At 44.1% G+C, this 18362-nt stretch overlaps 1 protein-coding gene across 1 annotated transcript in view; it reads left to right on the top strand.

Annotated features, from left to right (window-relative positions):
• arhgef10lb (Rho guanine nucleotide exchange factor (GEF) 10-like b) overlaps positions 1-16971 on the top strand; it is a 93868-nt gene extending 76897 nt beyond the window's left edge. Inside the window, 6 exon segments of the mRNA XM_064297959.1 lie at positions 3086-3300; positions 4525-4682; positions 6879-7021; positions 10547-10718; positions 13595-13717; positions 15492-16971. Coding sequence (XP_064154029.1) covers positions 3086-3300; positions 4525-4682; positions 6879-7021; positions 10547-10718; positions 13595-13717; positions 15492-16033 — 1353 coding nt within the window. The 3' untranslated portion in view covers positions 16034-16971.
• The last annotated feature ends 1391 nt before the right edge of the window (positions 16972-18362 follow it).

Genomic DNA, 18362 nt, shown 5'->3' on the forward strand with positions numbered 1-18362 from the left:
GTTTCACATTAAAGTTTTTTTAAAATCACAATAAGATGGAATAGTATGGAATAATTTCATAACTAAGAGAGGAAATTGGAAAATAAATAACAGTTAAGATAATTTCACTTGTTGGGAACACAGACAGGGCAACCAGATTAGGTGCAATCAATTAAAAGCAAATCAGCTAAAATCAAGAATCACTAAATTAGGATGCTAATTTATTTGACGTTGTATGATTGTTAATTGTTCAAAACAGCCAAAAACAAGTTGAAGATGATTATTAAATTCATGAGAGTGCTCACCAAATATTGTTTAACAAGATTTTTTTAGGTTGCTGAAATTGCTAAAGTGGTGTTTCGGGTCAAAAACACATTTGAGATTGTGCTTTGGACCAATTTACAATGTAGCTAGAAGGCTGTGATTTGGGGGTGGTTGAAAAAGCCATTAAAACATAGCTACTGTATTGCTGAACACAAAGACCTTGTATAACCTTACAAAAAACAAAAAAAGGTTGTGATTTTTTGTGCTAGTTATGCTGCTGAGAGTTGCCTCAGGGTGGGTAATGTGTTGTCCAGTATGAGTTACCAGTTCTGGAATCACATTGTCCTGAGTCCTGGGTAGAGACCTGCAGCACAACATTTAACCTAAAGTTCAGCGAATGTCCAGTGGTATAAATGGTTAATGATTCAAATTCCATCATTTATTCTTCAGAACTACAGTTTGTACTTTTTCATCTAAAGAAAAAATGTTTTGGCAAGCACAGCCAATATATAAAAAAAAATGAACAAAAAGACGTTGCATTAAATTTGGAGTAAAGGTTTATTTAAAATCAATTTTATTTGTATAAAACTGTTTATAGAGACACTGGCACAAGATGTTTTACAGGAAAACAAAAAAAATTAGGGAAGAGGTAAAGTGAGGTAAAATAAAATAAAATAAAATAAATCTCTTCAGAAAGAAAGGAAATCTCTTCAGTGTAAGGAAATGTGAGGAGAAGCTTGTATTGAGGGTTAAGATTAATCTCCCAAATATGTCCTGTGGGGTTAGGGACAAATATTGACTGTGTCTTTGCAAATGTGTTAATGACAGAGCTTTTTCATTTTTGTTTTGCTTTTGCTCTGGTGTACAGTGTATTGTAAAGTGACTGCACTGTGTCAGGGTCCAGCCTGTTCCAGATGAACAGTGCAAGCATTAGGAGTACCAGTGGAGTCAAGCCTAAGTTAGCTTTACTTAATTGTTTCTTCATCATCTGATCTCGGGGCGATATAGCTCAGGAGGTAAGACCGATTGTCTGGCAGTCGGAGGATTGCCGGTTCAAACCCCGCCCTGGGTATGTCGAAGTGTCCTTGAGCAAGACACCTAACCCCTAACCTCTAACTGCTCTGGCGAATGAGAGGCATCAATTGTAAAGCGCTTTGGATAAAAGCGCTATATAAATGCAGTCCATTTACCATTTACCATGAGCTGGACCCTGTTATGTGGCTCTGTAAAACCTTAAATGCTCTGCTTTGTGCTGCTCATCTACTGTGACCCTTCCCTGCCCACGCTTTTGAGCTGGTGGCCAGAGTAATACATGGTATTATACAATGATACAGGGGCACAAGTGTAGTATAATGGTTATGGAACTGGGCCTAGTAACCTGTAGGTTGCAGGTTCGATTCCTGGGTTGGACGCAGCTGTTGAGCAACCTTATAACCTTAAGAAAGGCGCTTAATAAATACTTCAGTATATATATCTGACTGTATAAACGGACAGTGTGTAAAATGAAAAAAGCTATGTAAGTCGCTCTGGATAAGATTGTCTGCTAAATGCCTGTTATGTAATGTAATCTGAGGGGCAAATGCTACTGCCTCGTCCTGTCATCAACCTGCCTCACATACAAGGGCAGCTCATGGCTGATCACTGACCTTTCAGCTGACCTCTGACCTTTCAATCTTTTAGGGAACGGACAGTTTGCTGGTCCATTGACTGGTGTCTGATTTCATTTTTTTCATGTGAGCGTTAATCAGTATGAGTGTGTATGTGTGCGTAGATGAATGTGTGTGTGTTTGGGGGGAGGGGGTAGTTGTGTCAGGGCCAGATTGTGTTGGAGATTAATTGTTTTGTTGCAGATTGTGTTGGATTCTCTATTTTATGTAATTTAAGCCAATGCAAACCTTATTTTTATTCTTAGTTTGAAAAGCACTCATTAATGTTCCCAATCTGGTGAATGATCCCAAATTATTTTATAGATTGCAGTGCACGGTGGGAAAATCTGAAGCTGATTCTTCAGCAGTTTGGCTTGACTCATTTCTCAATGACTCAGTATTACATAAATCGTATCTTAATCATAACTTTAAAAATAAACAGAAAATGAAATAACAGCAAGCCTTTAGAATGTTTTTTTTTAAATTTTCACTTCCCCAATGAAAACGATTGAGCATATGCAAAACTGTTTGAAGTTAGAAATGGTACTTTGAAACCTAAGACTCGTCATCTCTTAATTTTAGAGATATTTTAAAGTTTGGTATTCAATAGGGAGACTTTATTATTTATTATTACTATTACTACTTAAAAATGTAAATGTAAATGTTTTTTTATGGTTTGGGCTAGGCCCCTTACTTCCAGTGAAGGTAAATCTTAATGCAATGACATTCTAGACCATTCGGTGCTTCCAACATGGTGGCAACAGTTTGGGGAAGGCATGTCAATATCCTTAGGCACACAGCGAGGTCCATATAGAAATGGATTTCAGTGCTCGACCTCACTGATGCTCTTCTGGCTGAATGGATGCAAATCCTTGCAGCAATGCTCCAACATTTAATATGAAGCCTTCCCAGAAGAGTGGAGGTTGTTATAACAGCAAAGGGTGGACCAAATCCATATTAATGCCCATGATTTTGGATGTGGATGTTGGATGTCAGGTGTCCACATACTTTTGGCCATGTAGTGTAAGTAAATGAGTTGACAAAGTAAATTGAGACAAATCTACAAACAGCAGGCTGTGAATGTTAAATGAACAAACAGCAGGCTTGCCTGTGGTGATTTCCAGGAAGGCCAGCGTAGCAGATTGAATGTTCCTGTGCTAACCATGACCTTTGACCTTTGTCCCTTGTCCGCACAGGTGGCCAGCGGGGGAGATTCCACGCAAGGGCAGGTGGACATCTTCTCCCTGAACAGACCCACCCCCCGCCCTGTTAAATCCTTCCAGGTTGGGGCGCCTGTGCTGTGTCTGGAGTACGTGTCTGAGCCCAGCCCACCAGAAGAGGCCGATGGCGGGTGGAGAGATAGTCTAGCACGGGTGGGCAACACCATCTGTGTAGGGCTAAAGGATGGCAGGTGAGACGGAAAGAGATATATAACATTAAAATTGAGCTGTGGCCAAATGCTCTATTAGTTGCCTCACTAGTTGCTGGAGTCGTAAAGTCCATTTTGGATTTGTTACACAGAGCTGCACGCTGCATGTTTGTCGCGAAATTGCTTTGATATGGTTATTGTACAAGTGAACACAAGAGTAAAAGGTCAAACCAAAAGCAGTAACAAATGTCTCATTATCTAAAACAAGAGGCTAACAGAAGTAGTTCTGGCCCGCTTTGTGCATTGTTGTGTAAACTCACGGGACTTGAGTCTGGTACAGAATGTCTTGGTATCCAGCCCAAAATGTCCATATTCCCGGTGCATCAGCTACAGACGTTTAGCTCTTCTGCTCTAAAGCCCACATTTACTCTTAAAGGGCAAGTGCCCTCATTCACATGGTTGCCCTGTACCACCTAACAACTCGAATCAGGCCTATAATCCAATAATAGCAATAACGCACCAATATAATTCCCACCTCCCTGCAGTTTAACCACAGTGCATTGAGTGAAACGAATCAGTGCATGTGACCTTTTTGGACAGGATATGAGATAAACAGCCTGCATATTTTTTTGTCAATTTTCGTCAATAATGTCTGCATTAGGAAACCGCGAATGTGGTGGAAATTTGGATGAAAGGAATAAGAGGAATGGCTTTGAGTTTCCTCAGCTCAGCTCACATGAAATACATTTCCAATTCACAGCCAGCCCCCGAAGGCCCTCGGGCAAAGAGAATGTGACTCTGCAAATCTGAGTGAAACGTAATCAAAGTTAATATTTCATCCTGTCGGCCTTGATAGATCAAATCCACTTTACCTTGGTTTGCATTCCAATTTTTCAGATTCCTTCGCCCTGCTATGAAGGGAAAGTTGTGCCGTGGTTCTCTTGGTTCTTTTAAATTCACAGAGAGATGGAATATGCATCCTACTCTTTACGATTTGCAATTCACATTCTCTGCTTCCTCTAAACGTACGGCATCAGGTGCTATAAAACAGGAAAAGGGGCTCAAGCAAACAAGGAACAATTGAGTGGACCGATATGGTTGAATACAGAAAGAACATCCCTTAAGGAACGTTTTGAGATACAAGTTAGGCTTCGCTTTGAAGGAAGGAAACCCTTTTTGTCACTTTGTGTGCAGTTTGTATCCAGAAGCGTGAGTTCATATTTGACGGGCCCCCCCACGTCTCTCGGTTGTGCTCCTCTTTCCCAGCATCCTCGTTTACGGCAGCGTGGACACTGCCGCCCAGTGCTTGCTGACCTTCCGGAACCCCGCGGGGTGCGCCGTCCTGTGTCTGAAACATTCCGCCAACTTCCTGTTCGCCGGGCTGAGCGATGGAGCAGTGCTGGTGTACTGCCGTAAGGATGGAGGTGAGGCGCCGGTCACGCTCTTCAGCCACTGGATCCGGACAGCAGTAATTACTGTGGCCCAGTTCCTTAAGGGGCAGGGCGTATGCCCTGCCGTCATTCCAAGCCTTTATCTCTGAACTCTGAAGTTCCATCATGCAACCGTCTGATCTTAACTCAAATTCAAATCAGAAGCAGTATTAAGCTATTATAGGATGTGTAAGTGCGCCATCTTGCAAACACGATTTCCCTGAAGGGCAAATTTTAATTTAAACTTTGTCTTATGCTGTATGCACTGTATATATGGGTACATTTTTCCTTGCTCCAGACTGAGCCATACATTAGTTTTGTGGCAAACGAATAGCGAGGACAGAATATCACACAGGACCATTAGAAGTTTATTGAACACCAGCCAGTTCAGTCACCGTTCTCTTATATCTGGTTTGTTTTAGATACTCTTCTTCATTATGGGTCTTGTTTCGATAAATACGCTTAATGTAACATTGCATCCTAGTGTGATGCAGTCTTTCAGTTGTGTTCTTCTTCTGTGATCTATGCTGTTATTCGTCTGGCCTTATTATATTCCTGAATCTGTAATTTGCTCTGGTGGTGAACATCAACTAAATCTATTCATGCAAATGTATTACACTGTGATAAATCCAAATCCCGCAAGTGAGTTTGTCCGATCAGAAGCAGTGTTTATACATTTCCTTGTCGCATTACCATGCTGTTCTGACATTAGACTTTCTGCTCTGTGATATATTATATATAAAATATTGAAATTACGGTTTAATAAAATTGGTTTGCATTTGAAAGATCTCATATTTCCCTTAAAAGACTGAAAATGCGATAGAAGCAGAGTGGCATTGTAATTCATATCTCTGCTATGTTCAGTCAGGCATGAAGGATAGCCTGGGCCTGTAATGTAGGTGTCTGAAGCCTCCCTGCAATACAGTTAGTCTGCACAATAATATAGTTTCATTACTGTACCTAGATTACCTCTTATCTTGCTGTGTCAATGAAGCAATCCCTTTCTCAGCAAGTGTATTTCTGCTGGCGCATAACGGATTTTGTGTTGTGTGTGCTCGCCTTGCATATTAAATATTTATTTTTCATGTAATTGAAAAAAGAAATGAAATGGGGAAAAAAGATCAAGGAACAAAACATTAAGGCGATCAAGAAACAAGGCTCTTTCAGCCAGTTTGTGTTCCTTCCTAGTGATTTATGTTCAGATTAACTAAAGCTCGATCTATCTGAATAAGTCTTACGCCACTGACAAGAAATTAATGTGAACAATAATTATAGGAAGAGAAAAACCTAAAGTCATTTTTAAAAAGAACAAGTAATTTTAACAGTGATGGAATACAATGCCAGCGAAATATTTCTGAATCAAACCCCATATGAATATATTGTATATTAGTGTCTATATAATGCAGCAGCTCCTGATATTGTCTAAAAGAATTCTTATTACACATTTAAGACTACAGACGAGAAACCCAAATTACACAGGACATGGTGGGTGGTGTTGCAGAAATATAAAATGCACACATGTAAATCACACAGGGCGTTGTGATGCTATTAACAGCGCAAGTAAACAACTCCAAAATGTTAATTAAGGGGGCTGAGAGCACCTTGCTCTCTGATGTTCATTCATTAGCATGCCGTGCAGGAGAAAGTTTGTGCAATGCGTCTCAACACCGTACACGGCTGCCGCAGTGTGTGTCCTGTAAATGAGGGAAAAGGGTCAGCTGTCACTTTCTGACACACAATCAAAATATGTTAAACTTCTTCTGGAAAAAATCAAAACAATTATTATTATAATAATTGCCTGAGAAAACTTTTTTCATTAAAACCCAGGGAATGTATTTTGATTTGGACGTGCTGTACCTTGGAAGTGTTAATAAATCACTCGGGTACAGGATGTTTTTTTCTTCCTTTGTCTACTTGTTTCCTGAGGGTTCATATTCAAGTGCATATTATTTTGAGGGGTTTCGAGATTTCAGTCGGAGTTTCATGTCAATAATTCGAAGAGCGGGCGGCGGCGCCCTTCTAAATTGCGTCTTGAATGTTTTAGGATTTAAAAACGGATTGCGGAAAGTCAGAAATAAAATGAAAAATAAATACACTTTCTAAGAATGCCCCCCCCCCCCCCCCTGCATCGAGCTGCCTCTGTGCTGCGCTGTGAAGCGACTGCTGTGTTTGCCTTTGCTCTGTTCGCAGCGGAGCTCTGGGACCCCGCGTCGTGCCAGCGGGTGGAGGTGGGCTCTCAGCCCGTCCGCACGCTGCTGGCGCTGGAGGACTGCGTCTGGGCCAGCTGGGCCAACCGGGTCACCGTGATCGAAGGCTCCAGCCTCCTGACGCAGGTAAGCGCCCCGCCCGGACCCAAAAGCAGCGTGCTCTGCGACCCGATCGCCGCGGCAACGTGGGGGTAAGAGAAGCTAAGTCTCTGCTACAGGAGAACAGTGCTTTCCAAACTCAGTCCTGCTGCCCCCCCATCAACCCCCCCCCCCAGGTCCATGTGTGCTGATTTCTGCTGTAGCCAGGATGACTGAAGTCCTTCTGTAGAGAGAAAAACTCTGACAAGGAAAAATCAATGGGGTCTCTTGGGTTAATAATTGCAAATGATTTATCGTTTTTTGATTTTTCTATCACCTTGAATCTCAGGCATGCTTGACTGTGCAATAGAAAACAGCCAATAGAAATAGTCCTGGTTATTTTGCTCTGATGCTTGATTGGATGCCTAGATTGCTGGTTTTTGTGCTCAGGCCAAAGTGCTCAGTATACCCTGATGGCCCCACAGGTGCTTAACGAGACCTTTGGCTCTCCGTGCCCACAGGTATCGATCCACAGGCTGAGGTTCCAGCAGTTATTCTTTGTGTTCTGTGGGGAAAAATGAAAACCTCTTGACGCGTCGTGAGATTGGCTTGATTTCGGTGATTGCGGAGGGTGTTCCTCATCTATTCCCCACTGACCTCAGAGCCGGACGACAGCGCCGAACCTATCAGCACAGGGCGTTCGTACACGTGACCGCCCCCCCTTGAGGGAGAGATGTTCAAACAAATGGAAGAAGTCATGTTTACTTCCTCCCCCATAAACACACAGCTCCTGTGTAGCGCAGACCGCATCAACATCCTGCCATATTCGTGAGTGAGCTCATCCCTCATGCAGCAAACCAGTCTTTTACAAGGACAGGCAAGCGGGCAAAGGAACAGAAGCTATGATTTCCCTGACAGTACACAAAAGCAACAAGCCGAAAGTTAGCATTTAGAGTCACCGATGCGAGTGATGAGGTCGCCGCACATTAGCGGCGCTCGCGTTTTTGTTTCTCTTGGATTCGTTGCCACGGCAACGGCCAGCCGAAAAGCCTCGCTTCTCCACACCCGCCCGACGGGGTTCTATTTCACTCCGCGTGAACAGGTGGTTTGACAGGTATTTACGCGGCGGCCGATGTGACTCGGAGCGGGCTGGAGGTGTCAAGAGCTTGGCTGTGTTTTTGGGTGAACGGAGGGGCCCGGGGAAGAATGCCGCATCCTCTGGAAACGCGGATCTCTGACCTCGATCAATACACATCAGCCGGAGCTACTCGCTATCGACTCTGCCTGCTAGGCAGATCATGCTACTCAGCAGCAACCTCCCACCTCGCAGAGTCCGGCTTCCCAAGTTCTTTTTTTTTTTTTTTGCTGCTTTGTTGATTAGTTTGTTCTTCAACTTAAACTCCGAGACACGCAGCGCGTGCTCCTCCTTGCATGCCGAACAAGGCCAAAAAAAAAAAAAACCAGCCAGCACGCGTGCACTAGGCGTCTAACTCTTCTACTTCAAAGCCAAATCAGGCCACAATGTCATCCGCGAACTGCTATCAGCGGAGACATCCGATCCCTCCCCCCACACATCCGCAACCCCACATCCCAGCCCACCAATCACAGGAACATGACTGAATACTGTAGGCTCTCTGATGTACTGCAGGGCTAACAAACCATTTATTCTCCCGTAAATATGTTGTTTTCTGTTGCTCCTGAGTCCTTCCCCCATTATTGTGTGGTGACCGGGGGTGGGGTGGACGAGGGGCGGCATGATGCAGGTGATGCAGAATCTCTATTCTAGTTTTTTTGGAGAGTGCGGGCAATGTTTCAAATTTTTTCAGCAGACTTTTGTAAAAGGTTGGATGGGCTGTCTGCCAATTCCAGATCCAGTCCAAGTCGACTGTGTCGTGCTGTGCCCCTCACGAGTAAAATATTGACAATAACCATTCTTTTTGGAGGGCTTTTTATTATATGAATCCTCTGTATACTGTAGTAGCGTTGCCTTAAGAGTGAAACTTGCTGTGAAGAGGAACAAAGTTAATAGACAGACGGATTGAAAAAAAAGATCTGATCACCCCCAAACAAAGCAAGGAGTCCCTGTGGTAGAGGTGTGGGAAGCAGGTGCTGATCCTTCTAGTGCACTGTGATTGTAGTTAGCTGTGAAGGTCTTGCTTGCCCGCTCCACGTCCTCTTTGCCTAATCGATCAAAAACAAAGGAGGAATGTGAGCTTTTGAACTGCCTACAAGAGGCTCTCTCGCTCTGTACTGACCCAAGAGCAGTGTGGGCTGCCTCTCCTCCTGCCTGCCAGATCCTTTTTAAAAGTGCGCTCGAAACATTTCCTGGAGAAAAAAAAAGGTGAGGAATTTTCTAATTAGATTGCAGCCGTCATAAGAATGGTTGCTCTGCTAATTAGCGTCGCTAATTGGAATCGGACACCCTTTCTGGATTGGGGTGCTGTCCAGCCCAGCGATGAGGTCACACAGTTTACTGCAGGATATGAAACGTGGATGTGTTGGGACCCACTCCAGGGAGAATCAGGGGTGCTGCCTGTTTCACGTCAGTGTGCTCTAAGCCGTGATGTCAGCCAGGCGACATCAGCCAGTCAGCCAGCGGAGTCAGTTCATGTGGAGAGCCAGTTAAGGCTCTGGAATGATATTAACAAGCTGCCAGAGAATGACTGCTGGATACCAGACGTATGGTTCACTTAATCATCCAGTGCAGAAACTTTATAACATGTTTGCCATTCATTTAATTTTTTTTAGTTTTTACAGTTTCTGCTTTAGAATTTAGAGTAATTAATAGAAAAAAACTACATAGAAATTGGCTCAGGCAGACCAGTGTACGATACAACTTCCCCATTTAAATAAACAAAAACTCTTAAGCGCCATAGAAACAAAAATGAGCCATGGAGACCTTGAGGAGAGTTACAGAAGAAAAGAAAAAAAACAAGCTTCATGTACTGTCATCACAGGATGGAAATTACAATAATCATCTGCATTATTGTTAGCAGAGTGAAATGCGTCTGCGAGCAAAACAGCTAGCACTGCCCTATAAGTCCAAGTGCAATGTTATGCAATACATTTGATTGAATTCATGCCGTTGATTCATGATGCATTAACCCTTAAACTTCCTGTAGTGCTGCTGCCTTGGCTGTACGGCATATATTGATTCTCTTTCCCTGCTTAATTCTCACGCTGCTGTGATACTGCACCTGATTGGTTCTCCTGCTTCTCAAACCTGCTCCTGTCATAATGAATTGGTATTAATATGAATGTGGCGCATAATCTTGGCTGTGATTCAGTGGGTGACTATGTGAAATTAGGATAATAGCATCAATTTTAATGAGTCTCATCAAGAGTGACCATTATGTTCCTCACAGAAGCAATTATGAGTCTTCAAAGATTACTGAATGGATAGATTGTGTAATTGTGGAAAATAATGACTGCAGTATCAATCCAAAGAAACCATTGCTGTTCCATTGTTTTTGTACCCTTGCCATTATTTCAATAAAACAGAAGTGAGGCCATGCATCACACATTTCTTCCTTTCTTTCTTTCTCTCTCTCCCTCTCACCCTCCCTCTCTCAGAGTTTTGAGGCGCATCAGGATCCCGCGGTGAGTGTGGCCCACATGGTACGAGCCGGGGGCGGGGTTTGGATGGCGTTCTCGGAGGGCTCGTCCATTCGGCTGTTCCACACGGAAACGCTGGAGCACCTTCAGGAGATCAACATCTCCACGCGCTCAACCTTCCTAGACCCAGGCAGGTGTCCGTCGTGAACTCTGCGACTCTGGGAACTACTCCAAGCACTGGGAACTTCATTTGTTCTCTCGTGCACTGAATCCTGATGGTGGACAATAATTACGAACAAATTAAAGATTAACAACAACAACAACAACAAAAAAAACCCTAGCATCTGGATTCAGTTCTACCGCACCTCTAGCGCATTGGTAGTTTCCAATATGTGTTACTTTTTCCTAACAAATAAAAAATAGACGTTTTGATGGTTAGTGAAATTAACACAACTATTCTGTTAGTGTTGGAGGCAAAAATATTACAGTGTTGTTCCAATTAAAAGAATAGTCTAAGTAGAACAATATTTATATCCAAACCTATTATTGCTGTCATTTAAACTATGTTTCATGTCATAGCATTTAGAATAATTTTATCACTCAACATGCTAACCTTTCACCCCTACCCCAACAACTGACATATGACAATTCTGATGCACAATTACTGCCCTGCATCACTAATTTGCATCATTACCCCCTCCACACCCCTTCCTATACATGCACGTGCACACACACACGCACACACATGCACACACACACACGCACATGCACACACACACACACGTCTTACATTCACTGTAGCTCCCGTAGATATTCTTGAAAAGGAAGAAAGTGCCAGACACTATAAATGCGAATAATTCCTTCATTCATTCATTAGTCGGCTGTAAAGCTCTCTGTACAAAGAGGGAGACGGCAGGGTGCCAATTATGGCCAGCCTTTGTTTCAAGTTTCGACTGCTTGGCTTTCCCACTGGCACGGGCCTGGATGCTCGCTGCACCAGGGACTGACTTGCGCAAGTATGGATTTTAAGACCAAAAAGAAGTGGTAATGAAGATACAGGTTTATGGGCAGGAATTAATAAAAGAAAGGAAGGAAAAAAACAAAACAAATCTCCAAGGAGTTGCAGGAACACTTCGCAGACAACGCTTCTCTGCCTGGGGTTTATTAGAAAGGGTTGCCATGGAAACGCTTTCATTTCCTCTTCAGTTTTCAGCCCGGGTTGTTTATGTGTTTCTCGCCTCTCTTCTCCTCTCTCCTCCTCTCCTCTCCTCCTCTCCATTCTCCTCCTCTCCTCTCCTCTGCACCGTCATCAATGTTGCAGACATCTGGTTCTCAAATCTCCCTGCATTCTTAACTGATAAAATATTCATCAGCAAAACCAATTCTGTCTACCCGTGGAAGACCTTAAAGGCAACCCAGAGTTGTTTTCCGCAGAGAAAAGCAGTCATTTTATGAGGCTTAACCTTTGTACGTAATTTAAGCAGGAAACTTTTTCTTAAACTAAAAAAAAAAAAGTTAAAGTACAGCTTTCAGTGCTGAGATATTTTGAAACAAATAAACTTGGCTAACTTGCAGCTCCTTCCCAAGCCCCACTTTTTTCACTAAGTGTATCAAAATACATTCTTATACACCTCTTTTTTTCAGCCTGGCAACATAAAGAAAAAAATCAGTGCTTGTCAAAAGCAACGCAGATGAAACACAATGAGGGCAGTGCAGGCCACTGTAACGTCGGCAGGAGCTGCACATTAAGCATTACCCACACACCTCACTCCTCCACTGAGTCACCGTGACAGATCCACACTGCACACCGCAGCCAATCTGTCACAAGGAAAGAAGTTTAGTTTTGATTACATGCCGTTATGTTATATGCCTACTGGTGTCCTGTGTCCCTTCATGTGGGAATTATTGCGAAATGGGAAAAAAAAACTACATTGAATGAATAAATCTTACATAAATGATAAATAGTTGTGTTACGTTTGTGAATTCAGATCCCAACTGAAGAGTCTAGAATGAGACCCGTGCAAGTTTATGTGTTTTGTTCTGGTAAAGAATTGGTCATAAAATCATAATCCATAGACTTTATATTACTCATCATAGGGGAATTTTTTGACTCTGTAAACAGCCAAGGAACTATTGAAGCATATAATAAAGTTTTATCTATGTATCATTGTATTAAAAAATACATAGACATATGTAAACATATTATATGAACGTATAAAATTTATACAGTGTTTGTTTATGTAACATTGGCTTGTATCATTTTTAATTCACCAAAGTACCTGGCAGGTCACACCGTTTACTATCTACGCAGGAGAGCCAGGTGGATTTGCATATGACTGCCCGTGCCGCAGAACATTGTGTGCCGTTGTCAGAACTGAATGAGGGCGTTGCGCTGCGGACACTGAGCGAAAGCCTGAGATATTTGCTCATTCGTGGTCGTGAAAGAGCTGCCGCAGAGATGAATTTTAATTACGCTGGAGCGCGCTTTCTGCCGGGATTTTTTTTTCATATTTTTCGGCGCACTAATTGCGCTTCTCCCTCTGTGCAACGCAAACACAAACAAGAGAACAATATGATGTCATGCGCTAATTGCTTCGTTAAATGATGCTGATCTGCAGAAAGGGCGGAGAGCTCACGGGGCCTGTGGAATACTAATGGTCCCGCACAGGGGCTTGATCGCTGCGAAGCCGTTCCAGTGACCGTGCGGCTTGTGAGGGAGAAAATTGCGCCGGAATTTGCTGATATAATCAGCAAAAGATGTACGACACCAGGAGCAGGAAGGGACGATGGAACTGCATTATTGCACACACACACACATACACATGCATGCATATGCACACACATATACGCGCGTGCACACACATACGCCTATATATGCGCACGTGTATACTGTACACACGCACGCACCAAACAGCAGGTGACGAGAAAGGTGGTTTAAAGGATGGAGTTTTCGAATGTAGGAATTAGGTTGAGGGGAGGAGGTGGATAATACAGGTGTGGTTAAATATAGGAACATTTCGTGTAAAGACTGTCTGAGCACTATTAATGACTATGTCTGTCCAACAGGTCAGAAGGCTGTACGTGTCACCAGCCTACTCATCTGCCAGGGGCTGCTGTGGGTAGGCACTGCCCAGGGCATCATTATCACACTGCCTGTGCCCAAGCTGGAGGGTATCCCCAAGATAACAGGTAACAGTTGAATCACATAACCTGATTAATGACATGGAACTGATTGACAGCTGCAGGGCATCTGCTAAATAGCCAGAAACAGCTACAGAGCATCTCCTAAATAACCAGAAACAGCTGCAGGGCATCGCCTAAATAACCAGAAACATCTGCAGGGCATCTGCTAAATAACCAATGACAGCTGCAGGGCATCTTCTAAATAGCCAAAAACAGCCACAGAGCATCTCCTAAATAACCAGAAACAGCTGCAGGGAATCTCCTAAATAACCAGAAACAGCTGCAGGGCATCTCCTGAATAACCAATGACAGCTGTGGGGTATCTCCTAAATAATGAGTAACAGCTGCAGGGCATATCCTAAATAACCAATGACAGCTTCAGGGCATCTCCTAAATAACTAATGTCAGCTGCAGGGCATCTCCTAAATAACCAGCAAGAGCTGCAGGGCATCTCCTAAATAACCAGAAATAGCTGCAGGGAATCTCCTAAATAACTAATGTCAGCTGCAGGGCATCTCCTAAATAACCAGCAAGAGCTGCAGGGCATCTCCTAAATAACCAGAAATAGCTGCAGGGCATCTCCTAAATAACCAGAAATAGCTGCAGGGCATCTCCTAAATAACCAGAAATAGCTGCAGGGCATGTGCTAACTAATCATTGACATCAGCAATTGTTCTCCTAAGTAACATGTACACCATGGGATTGAGATTTAATTGCAAGGCATCTCCCGAATAACAGCTCAGGCATGAAACTGAGTTACAACTGCGGGGCGTCTCAGCTCTCAGTCAGATCCACAGGGCAACTCCTACGTAACAGTGGGGCAATTATCTGATAACACCTAAATGCTTCTGAGCCGGGTGTGATGTCACAAAAGAACTGCAACACTGCACTTCATCAGGAAGATGTATTATCACAATGTCAAAGCCACAGCTCCCTGCAGCAGCTCCCTTATGAAATGCACATTATGTAAAATGTGACAGCGGTTTAATGGGTGGGTATTTGAGAGAGCGCGTGTTTGGTGTAGTTATGTGTATTCCAGGTGCAGTAAAACTAAATCTAAACTGCCTGCTGTCCTCCGCTTTTTTGTCTGCTTCAGCTGTTAATACCTGATAAAACCGCATAATTTCTGCTTCTTTTACAACCCGGTTTCTTCTCAAACTTAATTATATTTTCCACCCAAACAGATAAGGTGGTTTTGCTCTTAAAAGTTTTATCTTTGGTTGGCACTAGTCGACTGAAGGAAAATTTTCAACTTTGTTCCTCATGAAAGTTTGAGGGTTTTTTTCTTTTTTTAATCCCCTTGAGCAAAACATTTATACCGTTTATAGAATATGGTTGCGTTCCCTTAGGAATCTCATGAACTGGTTATTTTATTATGCGCTATGTGGAGCACACTGTAGCAATTCATTTCTATGCAGGAGAACTGTATTAAAAATCGATTTATTGATTTATGAATTGATTAAATCTAAATAGCCTTGCACAATTTAGCCAACCGGAAAGCAATTTAATTGTTTGTATGGAATGCAATCTATGAAGTAAAATTCTTTGTTACCAGCACGACCTGGAAAAACTATGAATTATTGATTGTAGGTTGGTTGGTAGATATATTGATTGACTGATTAGCTGAAACAGAACAGCAATTTCTTTGATAGGAAGGACAAAAAAATTAGGTGTGATGTGATCTGTGAAGTATTCTATAACAGCTCATTGATAACAGTATTGTAGAATAAATACATTTGATTACCTGGAACTAAAAATCCATGCTCCGTGTTTCTGACAGGAAAGGGAATGACGTCGCTGAATGCTCACAACAGTTCGGTGGACTTCCTGGTGGCCACGTCCAGCGTGCTGTCGCCGGAGCTGCTGAAGCGGGATTCCATGACCGACGGGGTGGACTCGGCCAGCGGGGGGGAGGAGCGCCTGGACTCCTCCTCCCTGGAGTCCCTGCAGCAGCCCAGCGACTCCCCGCACCGGGAGCGGCGGGGGAAGGGGGTCCTGCTGCAGTACCGGCTGCGCTCCACCGCCCAGCTCCCGGGGAAGGTGCTGACGGCGCGGCCGGACGAGGCCTCCGACTCCTCGCTGGAGTCCCTGGAGCACAGCCCGGAGGACGGGTCCATCTACGAGCTGAGCGACGACCCCGAGGTGTGGGTGCGGGGCCGCCCCTCCGCGCGGGAGGGGGTGCGCAGGGACAGGGTGACCTCAGCCGCCGTCATCTCCGGCGGCAGGGGGTTCCGGCGGCTGGGGACGGCCGGGGGCGCGGGAGCGGGCGGAGAGTCCAGCGAGAGCACGCTCATGGTGTGGCAGCTACCGCTCACCGTCTGAGGCCACCGAGTCTGTGACTGTCTGAGAGGAAGCCAGCGCCCTCTACGGGCCCGGTGCTAGCCCCTCCCCCCCTGGAGGCGGGACTTGTGTGTCACTGTAACAGACGTCTGTGACACCGGTCTGGCTGGGAGACTCGTAAGGGTGGAGCTCCTCCCCCATGTGCTGTTTGGACAGGCCTCTGTTGAGCGTTAAGTCAGACAACGTCCAGCTGAACACAAACGTGCGTTTCATTGTGAGCGCATGTGAGCATGTGTATGTGTGTGTGTGTGCTTGTGTTTGTATGTTCGTCCACATATGTGCATGGCTCAGTTTGGCAGGCACAGCCAACATAACTCACAACATTAAACTTTTACACAGAATGCTGATTTCAACCTGGGAAATCACCGTGCTGTGGAAGGACTTTTTTCCATATCCATGGAAGCACAATGAATGTGTTAAAAAAAATGTATTAGAAGTTCTGTCTTTTTAAAAAGCCACACCTCCAATCCGTTGTCTTTTAGTGATGGGCGTGAGTCTGCCAGCTCTCTCCTCTATGTAGAAAGCTACTAACAACATTGTCCACTTAGTCACACCTCAAGGAGAACAGACGTCTTTCAAAGGCAACCAAGCGGATAAGGGTTAACGTTACTGTTTGTGTAACTATTAATGTTGTATTCTCTGTGAATTGTTTCTGGGCACAGATTTGTCTTTGGCAGTATACCATGTCCTGTCCATGTTTGTCTTTAATTTTGTGAGAAGAGAACCTCGTTGTGTGGAAAAAAAAGGACATTTATTCCTTTCCAGCTTCTTCCACGAGCTATGAGAAAGGGTGGGTCTATGAGGGAAAAGCAGGCTGAGCACTCTGGACTCTAAGTCTGGAGCTACAGGTACTTACTGTTAAAGGTACACTTTCCACTGTGTCACTTTGCTGTAAAATAAAACAAGACGTCTTATATAGATACCAGAGTCAGTTCCTTTAGTGAATTTGCAATACATTTCTGCTTGAAGACTGCTAGTTAACTTCACATTAGATTTTTATCATTTTTATTTTTTTATAGAGCCATAGCTTATGCAACAAAATAAATAAATAAATCTGTGGGAGGTTTACAAAAAAAAAACCAACATCCGGAACACTTGTTAAATTCGAACCCACAGGAGGATGGAATGCACGCGCAGCCCTTTTCTGGATTAATGAAAGGCTAATCACGCGCTCTTCACCAGCATTATGCAGTCATCAGCACCTTTGTGGAGAGCGCGAGCGGGAATCATTAGCGGCGCAGAACCAGAAATCAGCCGCCGCCGCCGCCGCCGTGCCGCTCATCAGGGGAGGGAGACGCGCGCGGCCCTCCGCAGATCCTCGTTAGTTAGCCCCTTTCATGTTGCCTAGCCCATTATGCTGGTCTCTCTATTCTTGTTAGTGCTCTCATTATCTGCTACCAAAAACAGCTGCTCCCGCTTAAAGCCTCCTAATAAGCGACTCGCAGACATTAAGCGGCGCAGAGGAGGGGAGCGCGTGCTGCCCGCGCGTTGGAGACCTGTTGCCGGCACGCCTGCGTGTTTGGAATACTCCCCCCCCCCACACTCCCAGTATCCGATGAGCCCCTGCTGTTGCTCCCTTGAGCTAAGTGCTTAACCCACTGGAGCTGCGGTAAATGTCCGTCTCTCTGCGCGCGAGCGCCTTTCATCCCTGTACGGCACGTCAGCCCTGGCCCAGCGCACTTCCTGGAAAGCAGAAATGTCTGCCGGATTTATTTATTCATTTATTTTTTGTTTATTTTCTCTTCCAGTCAACCAGTCAAGATCCAATAAACCACATGAGGCGGGTAAACTCTATTAATTCTTCAACATTTAAAAAAATGGCAGACCCTGCCGCTCGCCACACCCTGCAAGTGCTTTCTTTGGATAATGGGGTTTGGCAAAAAATAAATAATGATGAGAATTACAACAAAAAAAAAACAGGCCAGCTGTAGGTATTGCTCTGGCTTTTTCCGAAGAATTACCATATGACACACACTTTTGGATTTCTTTTCCAGTCACACTACCTTTGAATATGGTAATAATAACGCTTTGGAGTTTATCTCTGAAACTTTTAAAAAGGAACCCCTCTGCACAGGATTGTTGGAACTGCTAGATGGATACTGACATAGCATCAGACCCAAGCACACAGAAAATATGCAGCACCACTGGTAATCCTTGAATAATGTTAGGGATTATCTACTATAGTTAGGAGTGGTCTACCTTCAGGGGAATGTTGCTTTAAAGTTAATTTAGTGCTCACTTGTTCTGTAATCACAACGGCGTCAGGTGTAGACGAGTTTAACAAGGAAGGCAGGAGCAGGCACAGGGCTGT

This window comes from Anguilla rostrata, chromosome 11 (assembly GCF_018555375.3).
Source record: "Anguilla rostrata isolate EN2019 chromosome 11, ASM1855537v3, whole genome shotgun sequence".
In the NCBI taxonomy this organism is placed as follows: domain Eukaryota; kingdom Metazoa; phylum Chordata; class Actinopteri; order Anguilliformes; family Anguillidae; genus Anguilla; species Anguilla rostrata.